A 12,312-nucleotide genomic window follows, 5' to 3' on the forward strand; every position below is an offset into this window, starting at 1 on the left:
TGAATGTAATTGTTAAGAAGTACACCTGTAAAAAGTTGAATTGGCAAATTTTGTGTGGTAGACATATTTACAATGACAAAAAAAAAGTTGCTGAGGCTGCTTATGTACAAACACACCTCATGGGATTCGGTTCCTTGTTTTGGAGGTTTAGGGTCATGGTTTCATGGGACATCCCAGTTAATTGGCCTGATAACATATTGAGTGCTTCTATTCTACCTCCTAAAGCTTGCTGGTGGCCATCCAAGACACAGTAATTCTCTCTATTCACCTTGAGCATCAGAGGAAAAAAGAGAATGAGGAACAGGAAGAGAAAACAGAACATGTGACTAATTCCCTCCATGAACAACTGCTTCCTTTGCCATGAGACCAGAAGAACTGGATGGTGCCCAGCTACCATCACCAAACGTTTTGATTAAAGATCCTATGGAAGACTCATGATCAAAAGGGGGAAGATGTAGAACAGAATTTCAAATTTTCATGGACTCCAGACTTTCTAGAGCCATGGAGGCTGGATGTATCCCTGAAACTACTGCCCTGAGATAATCTTTAAACCTTAAACCAAAAATATCCCCTGAAGTCTTCTTAAGACCAAAAATAGTTTAACTTATCTACTAGAGTACAAGGTCAGCGGAAAAGAGGAAGACCCTCAAGAGGCAGATTGACACAGTAGCTGCAACAATGGGCTCAAGCATAACGATTATAAGGATGGTGCAGGACTGGGCAGTTTCATTCTGTTGTGCATAGGGTCTCTCTGAGTCAGTACCAACTCGACAGCACCCACCAACAACAAAACTACTAAAGAATGTCTGCCTTGAGCATTGTCTTTTAAGATGTATCTATATGGGATCAAACTGACAACAGCAATTCAAAAGATTAGCTAGGAAACTTAGGGAGCAGTGAGTTTATGTTAATGGAGGAGGAAAAACTCACAGGAGTGTGAGAATGGTTGCACAACTCGAAGAATTTAATCAATGTAACTGAATTATAGAAACTTGAATTGGTGTAGGTTCTGCTGTGTATACTCTCAACAACCCACAGTCCAGCGCTCAGGACTATCTGACAGACTGACTACAGCACAACCGTGTGTATCCATAAAAAAAAAAAAAAAAAATACCTATCCCTAAAAAAAATTTCCACTTTGTTTCTCAGGGTTTGAGTCCAGGAGGCCCTCTTTTGCCTGGCGTCTGTGTCTGGCTTTCTTCACTGTGTTCAGTATCTTGGGAAAGAGCTGGAATGGGTCTGGGTCACCTCAGTGTTGGGAAAGCGCTTTGCCTTGAAGACTGCCTGGGACTTGGGTCTGGGTTTCAGTTTACCTGTGTCTGTATGCCTGTTTCCAAGTCTTGGAAGAAAGGTCCCAGCTTAGAGTCTGTGGGTGGGTTTACTCAGTCTGTCTGGGTCTCTGAGAGACTTCTTCGTATCCAGTATGTGTGCCTTTTGAGATCTGTGTTTACACATGGTTGTCTGTCAGGGTCTCTGAGGGAAGGTCTCTGAACCTGGGATCTGACTGCTCCTTAGAACATCACTCCTGCCCTGCACCTAAAAATTGTCTCTGGGACAGATCTCTCAGGAGTGATCTGGGTGGCAGGAGGCTCTTTCTAGGTGCTGGCTTTGGGGTGGTGTGTGCTCAGGCATCTCTGTGTCTATGAGTCTCACAGGGCAGGGGCTTCGGGGCTTGTCTGGAAGAGCCGCTTCTCTGACTTCTCCGACTCCGGCCGGTCGCCTGGGGCTCCCCGCAGCTGAGGCCAAGGCTGGGGTGTGGCCGCCTCTCTTGGCAGGCCAAGGCTGGGTCTGGGTGGGCCGCGGCCGCCCCTTCCTTCCACGCCCCCACCCCGGGTTCCCCCGTTCATGCCCCCCCCTTCATCCCTATCCCAGCGGGTCCCCACTTCCTTACATGGTCACAGCCGGGCCTCCAGCTCCCGGACGTCCCCCCGCCCCCGCCCCCACCGGACACGGCCCCCGCCCTGCTCGCCCCGCGCCGCCGGCCCGCGCCCCGCCATGGAGGACCTGGGTGAGTGGGGCCCGGGTCCCCGCGTCCCCAGTTTCTCACCCTCCGCCTGGACCCGCTTCCCCACCCCAGAGCCCCCTTGCATCCCCCGTATCTCCCCATCACGGCTTCTAGTCTTCTCACTCCTGCTCTGGTCTCTGCTCGCGCCTCCTTCCCGACTCCACGTCTCCCTTCCTGCCTCTCCTTTCCTGCCTTTCGCGGCCGGCCGCTCCCTCCCTCCTTTCCTCGCTCTGCTCCTCCACCCTTGGCTGCAGGCGAATGGGCAGGGAGGTGCAGCGCCCCGTGGGCGCCTCCGCTTGAGGTCTCTGGGATGGGAGTGTTCACAAGGGTCTGGGTCTGGGGACTGGGAAAGTGGAGGAGGGAGGGATGGAAGAGTATGACATCGAGTTCTATAGGACTTGGGGAAGGGAAGAGTTAAGGGCTCCTAAGTATGGGTAGGGGTCAAGTCCTTCAGGCAAGAACCCAGTGCAACCAAACCCAGTGCCGTCGAGTCGATTCCGAGAAAGAGAATAATAAAGACTGCCAAGATGCCAAAGAGAGGTTCGGGGTTTCACCATGGTGAAGTTTCACCATGGTGACCGGAGATGAAGAGTCAAGGGTGTGGACTTCTAGGCTCTGGAAGGGAAATGGTTAAAAGAACTCAGCTCTGGGGTAAGGAGGAGGAGGTCTTGGGGCCTGAAAGAGGGCCGGGGCATCTTGTCCTCCTTGTCTGATGGGGCTGGGGCTGGAACGCTGTGCCCTCTGTGGAAGGGGTTCCGATACCCGCCAATAGAGGGCGCGCCTCTGTAAGGGTAATGGGCAATGGCATTGTGGAGCAGTAACCAGTCAGGACGCAGGTCTGGCAGACTCGCCAATGAGGACTCAGTGGGGCCTGGAGGTGGGCCAGGGCTAGGAGGGAACTGATTTGGTAGAGGGAGCAATTAATGGGCGTGGCAAGGAGAGCATCCAATCACAGACCTGGGTACCAGGCATCCAGCCAACTGAGCAGTTTGGGGTGGAGCCAAACTTGGCTTGAGAAAGCCAGTTTTGACTGCATGGGGAAGATGGGGAGAATAAAAGAATTAGGCGGCTGAGTTTGTGCTTGACTCCCAGGATGAGCCAGTCAGGGTGTTCTGGTCATAAGTATTCATTGCTGTCCTTGCACTTCTCTGCGTTGGTTTGACGCTGCGTTTCTTTCTGATTCTTGACCTCTGCTCTTAATACTGACTTCTGTCTTTCTCAAGTACTACCCATTAGGAACGCTTATCCTCTGATCTCTTAAGGCCCTGTCTCAGCCCTCTAATTCCTGGTGACTTTAAACGCAGCCTCTAACTCCAGATGGCCCTAATCTTGACCCCTCAACCTCTCATCCTGGCTTCTTCCCCTGCAGATGCTCTGCTTTCTGACCTGGAGACCACTACCTCACACATGCCAAGGTCAGGGGCTGCAAAAGAGCGGCCCCCAGAGCCGCTCACACCTCCCCTGCCCTATGACCACCAGACACAGGTGAGATCAAATGCTGGGGGCTGGGCCAGCCACTGGCCAAGGCTAAGGAAATCTGGGCCTGAGTGAGGCAAATTATAGGCCTGGCATCCCACAGGTGCACCTCTTCTCTCTGTAGACAGGGTCTGGGGAGTCTTCAGGAGCATCTGGGGACAAAGACCATCTGTACAGGTGAGGAGCCTGGGAGCTGGGGGGTGGGGAACCCACTTCAGGCTCAGCTGAGGGGGCTTGGATTCCCCACCCCTGAGCCCAGGCTCCCACCCTATTTCCCAGTACGGTATGCAAGCCTCGGTCCCCGAAGCCTGCGGCCTCTGCGGCCCCTCCATTCTCCTCTTCCAGTGGTGTCTTGGGCACTGGGCTCTGTGAGCTAGACCGATTGCTCCAGGAACTTAATGCCACCCAGTTCAACATCACAGGTAACAGGGTTAATGAGACAGGCCTCGATGGGCTGGGGGGTGGACAAGGAAGGACAGAGACTAAGGGTCATAGACATCCCAGAGTAGCTACTAAAGCACTACCTGGGAGGGTGGTTGAGCATGGCCCCATGTCCAGGTGCCCTTTCTCTCCTCTCTCCAGATGAAATAATGTCTCAGTTCCCATCTAGCAAGGCGGCCACAGGGGAGCAGAAGGAGGACCAATCTGAGGAGAAGAAAAGGCCCAACATGTGAGTTTGGCATAGTTGTTAAGGCTGAGAGAGAGGTGACGGGGCCCTGGATACCTGGGTTACTGCAGGGAGCATCTGGAGGCTGTGACCTGACTTAAGCTGTGTCTTCACAGCTCTCCCAGTCCCTCCCCTGTCCCCACAAAGCCTTCAGCCACCTCAGCCACCCTGGAGCTGGATAGACTGATGGCATCACTCTCTGATTTCCGTGTCCAGAACCATGTGAGTCGGGCGGGTGGGGGGGGGGGCAAGTCAATGTCAATTTGGGGCTCTCCAACCTATTCTAGGCCCTTCCATATCTGCCTCCTTGCTGATTCAACTCTCATGTCCTCCCTCATGCAGCTTCCAGCCTCTGGGCCAACACAGCCTCCAGTGTCAAGTGCAGTGAATGAGGGCTCCCCATCACCACCAGGGTCAACTAGCAAAGGCAGCCTAGATACCATGCTGGGGCTGCTGCAGTCAGACCTCAGCCGCCGTGGTGTTCCCACCCAGGCCAAGGGCCTCTGCGGCTCCTGCAATAAACCCATTGCCGGGCAAGTAAGTGGAGCCCCACGAATGTGGGCAGGTATTTACAGACCCATCTTTACTGAGAGCTGGACTTTGTGCTGTTCCCTTTTAATGAATAACTCTGAAGTGAGTACTACTGTTATTTAGTGTCATCACTAGGGGGTCCAGGGGGTGCAGACTTCACCAGATGACACTAGTCCCTCCTTGAGCCATCCATGGAGCGTACAAGCCTCCTCTGGGCCCAGCCCAGCCCCATGTACCTGGCAGCACCAGAGGACACGCATACATGCGTGCTCCTGCACACACCCCCACTGGAGCTTGGAAAACAGGAACACAGCCCAAGAGGGAAGAAAACTCCCAATTACATCCCAAGCAGCTCGGGCCTCTGGAGCCCTGGACTGAGCAGTTCAACTTAGAGAACAACTCCCTCCTCTCCTCCTCTCCCCCTCTCTAGCAGCACAGGTCCCTGGACCTTCCAGCTGGTAGAAACCCTCCAAGAGAGGAGAGTTTGATTTAAAAATTTTAAAAGTCCTCCCAAGGAGAAAAGTAACCAGACTTTAAAAAAAAAAAAAGTCAATACCAACCTGGGTAGCAAGGAACATAGAGGAGGAGAAAGCATATGACCTGAGAGCAGAAACTGCTCGGTCAGATTGCAGGGCTCACTCTGTTTCACTGTCTCTCAGTCTAGCTTTCCAAACCTAATCAAAAGCAGATTATCCAATAAGCAAGGTAAGCATGGTGCTTACCTTGCTTACAAGATCAGCTGTAGTGAACAATTTCACATGGGGTGGAACCCACGTGAAATTGTTCACTACAGATTATTAAGTAAGCACGAGTAAGCCAGTGCTTACCTTGCTTACTGGGTCAACTGCCCCAGTCAGGGATTTTAAATTTGAATACAGGCTTTGATTCTGTAGGAAGGTGCTGTGGGGTTGGGAGAGAGACAGATGCCAGCTATACGTAGAAGCAGCATCTTTGATGTGGTGAAAAAAAATGTGAAATTGTTCACTACAGAAGATCTGGTAAGCTAAGTAAGCACTGTGCTTAACTTGCTTACTGAGTAATCTGCCCCTGATTACCTAACCCATTAATGTACCTCATGTAATGGTAAAATTTAATATAAAATGAACATAAATTTGATGTACTTCTTAAATGTTTTCGCTTCGAATTCTATCGTTTTTGTACCAAATTTTCACTTTAACCACATGAAACTATGTAAATATAAATACATTTAGGCCATGCGTGTGATATTGTAATTTAAAGATGTAATTTAATTTTGCTAGTTGTTTATGTCACTACTATTACCATTACATTCAGTGATATGTGAGAATTTACAGGTAACAATTAGTACAAAAAACATTATAAGGATTCCGTACGGTCTGGTACGGGGGGAGGTCCATGGGGGGGGGAGGAGGTGACACCATGGGCTATGGCACTGGGTGACACCAACCCTCTTGACACCACTGTTGTTATTCATATTTTATGGATAAGGAAACTGAGGCTTTGAGTCACTTGCAAGTATGTGACAGGGTGAGAATTTCAACCCAGTGACTATTTATTGTGGTCCTACTCTGTACCAGGCACTGTGCTAGCCCCTCTAAAAAAATAAAACCCATCCCATTTAATCTTCACAAAAGCTTTGTTGGCTCCACTAGGCACATCCACAAAGACTGCCCCTCCTCCACCAGAGCCTGGTCTGGGAAAACTGGTCCTGGGCTTAACTGAACAGATGTGATTGACAACAGCCGTTGTAGCCAAAAGTTGACTATATCAGTGCCCATTCCAGAATTCCTAATGTTAGCAAAGCAGGGCAACATTATGACTTTCGTGGGCCTTAGGCACTTTTGCCTTCATGGGTCCCTTTCTCCATAAATACATATATTTTATTACAAAGTATTTTATTACTGCATTAGCATAAAGATGAATATATTAATATTAAATATTTTAAAATATTTTCTCTAGTTCATTTTTTCTTCTGATTTTAAAAGAAATTAAAACATTTACATAGGCCCCTAAAACTATTGCGTGCCGTAACACCGCCTGCTGTGCCTAAGGGATGAGTCAGCTCTGTAGGAAAGCTTGAAGACCTGGCTGAATCTCCATCACTTATAATTTGCATAAGCTTCAGTCTTTTCCCACCATGGGCATAAGATTCTTCATCCTGACCTGTCAGAGATAAGATTGGGAAAGCACCATGTAAACCTTAGCTCAGTGGGCATGTGGCAGCCCTAGGGCCACTCTGACCCCGGCCTCACCCCAACCCGCAGGTGGTGACAGCTCTGGGCCGCGCCTGGCACCCGGAGCACTTCGTTTGCGGTGGCTGTTCCACGCCCCTAGGAGGCAGCAGCTTCTTTGAGAAGGACGGAGCCCCCTTTTGCCCCGAGTGCTACTTTGAGCGCTTCTCGCCAAGATGTGGCCTCTGCAACCAACCCATCCAACACGTGAGCCCCACCTGGCCTCACAGGCCCCACCTCTATCTCAAGGCACCTGCGGGGTGGGCCTCATCCTGATTGGGCCCGCCAGCCCATCAGGCCCTCGCTTCTGTGATCTGCGCCACTCACAATCCTGCTCCCCCTCGCACCCTCCCCCCTGTATCCCTAGACCAGTCTACCGGCCCCCTCGGACGACTTCACCTCTCCTTGACTCGCAAGATCCCTGTTAGTTCTTGAGCACCTTAGCGTCTACCTCAGCCCGCTCACCTAGTCCCAGTTGGAGAGGGAGGGAAGAAGGGAAGGAGGACCACACCGCGTGTCCTCTTTCATTCTCTGCAGAAAATGGTTACCGCCTTGGGCACGCACTGGCACCCGGAGCATTTCTGCTGCGTCAGTTGCAGGGAGCCTTTCGGGGATGAGGGTGAGAGTTTGACTCCCGCCTTAAAAGCTGCGGGTTCGCTAGATGTCCTGCACCGTCCCTCTAGTCGGCCTGACCCGGTCCCCCTCTTGTTCCGCGGGCTCGGACCTCCCGAGTCCTTGCTGGGGAATTTTCTCCGAGTCTCTTCTAACCCCACCCCCTTCCGCCCTTGGGCTCCCAGGCCCCACCCATTCCCTCCCCACCCGTTGTACCCGCGCCAGACTCTGCTCCTGCCTACTGCTCACTGCCGGGTCCCTCTGGCCCCACAGTCTCAGATCTGGAGGTCTCCAGTCCGGCTGCGCCCCCTTTTCTTCCAGCCCACTCTGTTCCCGCCCCTAGGTTTCCACGAGCGCGAGGGCCGCCCCTACTGTCGCCGGGACTTCCTGCAGCTGTTCGCCCCGCGCTGCCAGGGCTGCCAAGGCCCCATTCTGGATAACTACATCTCGGCGCTCAGCGCGCTCTGGCACCCAGACTGCTTCGTCTGCAGGGTGCGCTGCGCGGGAGGGGGGCCTTGGAGGGATGGGTCAATGGGAGGCGGGACTATGAGCCTAGGTGTCCTTTCCCAGGCAGGGCTTCCTGTCTGCGGAGGGGCTACGGGGTCACTAGGTGTCCTTTCCCAGGCAGGGCTTCCTGTCTGCGGAGGGGCTACGGGGTCACCGTGGGTCACTCAAGGCTAGTTCTCTGCATTGAGCTTTGGTCGCTGACTTTCCCTTTCGCGACCGCCCTCCCCCAGGAATGCTTCGCGCCCTTCTCAGGAGGCAGCTTTTTCGAGCACGAGGGTCGCCCGCTGTGTGAGAACCATTTCCACGCGCGGCGCGGGTCGCTGTGCGCCACGTGTGGCCTCCCAGTCACGGGTCGCTGCGTGTCGGCCCTGGGCCGCCGCTTCCACCCGGACCACTTCACCTGCACCTTCTGCCTGCGCCCGCTCACCAAGGGCTCCTTCCAGGAGCGCGCCGGCAAGCCCTACTGCCAGCCCTGCTTCCTCAAGCTCTTCGGCTGACCGCCCACCGGACTCTGGGTTCCGGGGACCACGCCCCCATAGGCGCCGGCGTTCGCGGGGGCCACGTCCTCCTCACCGCGAGGCCCTGCTCTCTGAGCTTGGGGCTGCCCCCAAACCCCCGCTCTGTAAGACCCCACCCACTGGAGAGACCCGGCCCCTCAGGTACTCTGGGTTCTGTCAAGTTCAGAAAAGGCTCCGCCAAGCCTAAGGCCAAACACCCTAAAAGTGAGTTGTACACTGAAGATAGATTCCGCGCGAGCCCTTCACTCTCTTCCTGCCCTTGTGGGAGCCCCCGACCGAGGGTGGGGGAGTTTGCAATTCCGACGAATCAGAGGCCAGGAGGGGACGTCCCTGCTCCTTCACCGTTTTGTGCACCTTTTTCTACCTACATAAACACCTTCCACACCTCCCTGGTGCTGTGTCTCCGACTCTGCTATGGAGAGCCCTTGGTCTGGACGCCCCACCCCGTGGGCTGGCTCAGTCCCCCGCGGGCTGTCTAGGCCACCGTCTGTGGCGGGAGCGGAACCTGCAGCGACAGCCTCGCAGGCAGCCACTCGCGGCTTTCGAGTATCACTTGAGCGAGCTCGAGGCTGGAGAAGGCCGCGACCCAAGCGGGATTGTACAGATAGTGGAGAAGGCAGGACGGCTCAGGCTAGGGTCCCGCCGAACCTTTACTACCACCTTCCCTACCACCCTTGCTCCTCGGCTTCCTATATTCTTAAAACAAGCAGTTAATCTCTTTTTTCTCTCTCCCCTTCCTTAATGGCCGGAACTATTTTTTTCTTTAAAGGACCCTGGGAGATGGGGCTCCATCCAGAAGTGCCCATTTACTCACTCTTTGGACCTGGGCACTAAGACGATAGTAGTGACCCATACCATCTCCAATAGCCTGTAGGCTTCATGTAGATGTGGCCCCAGCTTACTGCCTTCTCTTCCCCACCCTTCAAACACCCACATCATTATGACATCCTCCAGACTGTTGAGCACCAGCCAAATGTGTAGGAATTACCCAGAATACGGAAGAAGGCAGGAAGTTGGCATGTCCAGAGTCATTATTTACTTTCCCTGTTGGTTTATCAGTTACTTCCTGAGGCCTCCCCTGGCTCGGCCCTGTGCTCCACCGTGCTGGGTCCACAGAGAGAGTCAGGTCAGAGCAATCCTGCCTGGAGGGACACAGATACCTAAGCAGAGGGTGACACCTGATGTGGTCAGGGCAGGAAATGAGGGAAGCACTGGGCACTGTAGTAGCCCGAAGGAGGCTCCTGACCCAGATGGGGAGTCAAGGAAAGCTCCCTGGAAGAGTTGATGCCTGAGCTAAGTCCCAGCAGAGAAGGGTGGAACCAGAGGTTTCAGGTGTAGAGTTCAGGATCCATCTGAGTCCTCAAACCGCAGGGGCTTTCCTGAACTCCCAAACCTTCACCTTGGGCCCTGCAGCTCCCTGAGGAGAGGGCCTGGATTCCTGGGTCCAGATTACAGGGACCTTTGGTGCTGAAAACGATGGACCCACAGAGGCCCTTCCAGCTCATCAGGGGGATCTGCTAGTCAAGGAAAGCATGTGTGGGCAGGGGTCAAAGGTGAGGTGCCCTGGCCTCAGGCAGACCCCTTGGACCTTTTCCTCTCTGAGGTTCCTTTCCCTGGGTCTTCCCTGGCCTCCTGCTCTTCTTCCATCCTGGGGGATGTCTTCCATCCTCTGGCTTGTAACTACCTCCCTGTCTTGAGGATGCCCCAAATGGCCATCTCCAGTCTTGATTCATTCATTCACTAAGTGTTTACTGAGCACTTACTGTGCCAGGCTCCATGCCAGGTGCTAGGGGAAAAAATGGGGAACCAAGTGGATGTGCTCCTTGCCCTCATGGAGCTGATAGTCTGATTGGGGAAACAGATACACAGGTGACAAGTGTGATGAAGGAATGGGGTCTTCCCTGACCATCTAGGTAAAGTTGCTCTTCTCCCTTATTTTCACCCCAAAGTACCTCTCTAGTCCCTTCAGAGCACTTATCACTATTGTAAATAGGCGTTTCTTGCTTATTTATGTCTGATTTTGGCACTGGGATGCAAGCTTCCTGACCATTGTCTCCAGTGTCTGGAATAGCACGCTAAGTGCTCAGAAAATGTTTGTTAAATGAAAGAAGAAATGGGAAAGAAAGAAAAGGAGGGAGGGTGAGAAGGAAAAAACAGAGCACTAAGACAAGGTGGGGAAGGGCTCACTTGAACCTGGTAGTCAGGGAAGGCCTCTGTGAAAACGTGATGTTTAAGCTGAGAGTTGAAGGTTGAGAAGGAGCCGGCCAGGCAAAGAACCTGGCGAGAGCATTCCAGGCAGAGGGAACAGCAAGTGCAAAGACTAGGAGGCAGGGAAATATTTGGCATATTGTAAGCAAGGAAAGAAGACAGTATAGAAGATGAAGTCAAAGGGGAAGCAGGCGTCACATCATGAAGCGCCTTTTAGGTCATGGGGAGGGCATATAGATTTTAAGTGCCTATGAACCAAATGTGTCCTCCAACCTTTGCCCATGAGTTTCTCTTAGGCACTTCAAACTCATCACTCACTGACGCACACACTGTGGATGGCTTGTCCATATTCGCTTGACTCACCTAGGAAGTCATATGCAGACAGTGCCCAGACTCCCCAACTGCTCCCCAAACTTGTTACCTGAGGGCATTCTCTGGGGGAGGAAATGTGCTTTATGTATTGGAGAGGCCTGAAGTGTGTGGGGGAGGTTTCTGCAACCTTCAGCCAGTGAGACGGGAATTGGTAAATAAATAACCCAGCTTCCTGGCCCCTTGAGGGTCAGTTCCAAGTTGTGTTCTTCATTCTCCCAGAGGGTCCCCATTGGGACTGAGTCCCAATTGCCCTCAGGGATAACCTGCTAACCAAACCACACTTTATTGGCTTTTCTGCATTCTTTGTCTCACTTCCCCACTCCTTCACAGTCCTTCCTGGGATCATCTCCCAAATAAAGTCCCTGCACCCAAGTTCTTGTCTCAGGGTCTGCTTCTGAAGGAACTCAAACTAAAATAGTCCCTAAGAAGAACTCACCATATTCCCTTAAAATATGTTTCTGTGTTCCCTATCTCAGGGACGACCCTAGCTTCCATAATCAGACACGAGTCCCCCTTGACAGTCCGCCCACACTCAAAGATAATCAGTATAGAGAGGCAAAAACCAAAAACCAAACCTGCTGCCATTGAGTCGATTCGGACTCAGAGCAACCCTATGAGACAGAGTAGAACTGCCCCATAGTTTCCAAGGAGCACCCAGTGGATTTGAACTGCTGACCTTTTGGTTAGCAGCCATAGCACTTAACCACTACACCACCAGGGTTTTCATAGAAAGGCAGAGGGTCAGATATTCACCAGCCTCCTCCCTCTCTACACCTGGCCCTGTGCTGAGCAAAGGGGCTGCAGAAATGGATCAGACCAGTCCCTGCTCTTGAGGCGTTCCCACAGTCTGTTGGGGAGACAGACCTGGACCTACACAGGACCACACAGTGTACTCAGAACTGTATCAGAAAATTCAGAGCAACTTTCCCCAAAGAGGTGACACAGGCTGGATACTGAGGGTTGAGCAGGAGTTGGCTATGTGGGAGAGGGCCCTCTAAGCAGAAGACACAGATTTGGAGGGATGCAAATATACGGGCTGGGCAGGGAAATCAGAAAGGAATCATGGCTTCACTATAGGCTTGGTATGGAGGAGAAAGGAGAAGAGTAAGAAGTCAGGTTATGGTAGGCCTTGAATATCAGGCTGAGAACATGAACTTCCTCCTGAGGGTGGTAGGAAGCTATGGAGGGTTTCTGAGCAGGGAAATG

General features: G+C 52.7%; 1 protein-coding gene across 4 annotated transcripts; it reads left to right on the forward strand.

The window, feature by feature from the left end:
- The first annotated feature begins 1,939 nt into the window (after positions 1–1,939).
- On the forward strand, positions 1,940–12,200 carry TGFB1I1 (transforming growth factor beta 1 induced transcript 1). Of its 4 annotated transcripts, none has more exons than XM_049904486.1 (11): positions 1,940–2,008; positions 3,375–3,490; positions 3,606–3,658; positions 3,827–3,903; positions 4,064–4,151; positions 4,265–4,370; positions 4,491–4,685; positions 6,923–7,096; positions 7,427–7,508; positions 7,845–7,993; positions 8,239–12,200. In XM_049904486.1, exons 1-11 carry the CDS (start codon positions 1,996–1,998, stop codon positions 8,503–8,505), a joined length of 1,320 nt encoding a protein of 439 aa, XP_049760443.1. In that variant the 5' UTR covers positions 1,940–1,995; the 3' UTR covers positions 8,506–12,200. The 4 variants fall into 4 exon arrangements, with proteins under 4 accessions (XP_049760443.1, XP_049760439.1, XP_049760442.1 ...); XM_049904482.1 differs by having other exon boundaries at positions 3,761–3,903; positions 8,239–12,198; XM_049904485.1 differs by lacking the exon at positions 1,940–2,008 and adding an exon at positions 2,070–2,306 and having other exon boundaries at positions 3,761–3,903; positions 8,239–12,199.
- Positions 12,201–12,312: the final 112 nt, after the last annotated feature.

This window comes from Elephas maximus, chromosome 12, assembly GCF_024166365.1.
Source record: "Elephas maximus indicus isolate mEleMax1 chromosome 12, mEleMax1 primary haplotype, whole genome shotgun sequence".
Classification (NCBI taxonomy): domain Eukaryota; kingdom Metazoa; phylum Chordata; class Mammalia; order Proboscidea; family Elephantidae; genus Elephas; species Elephas maximus.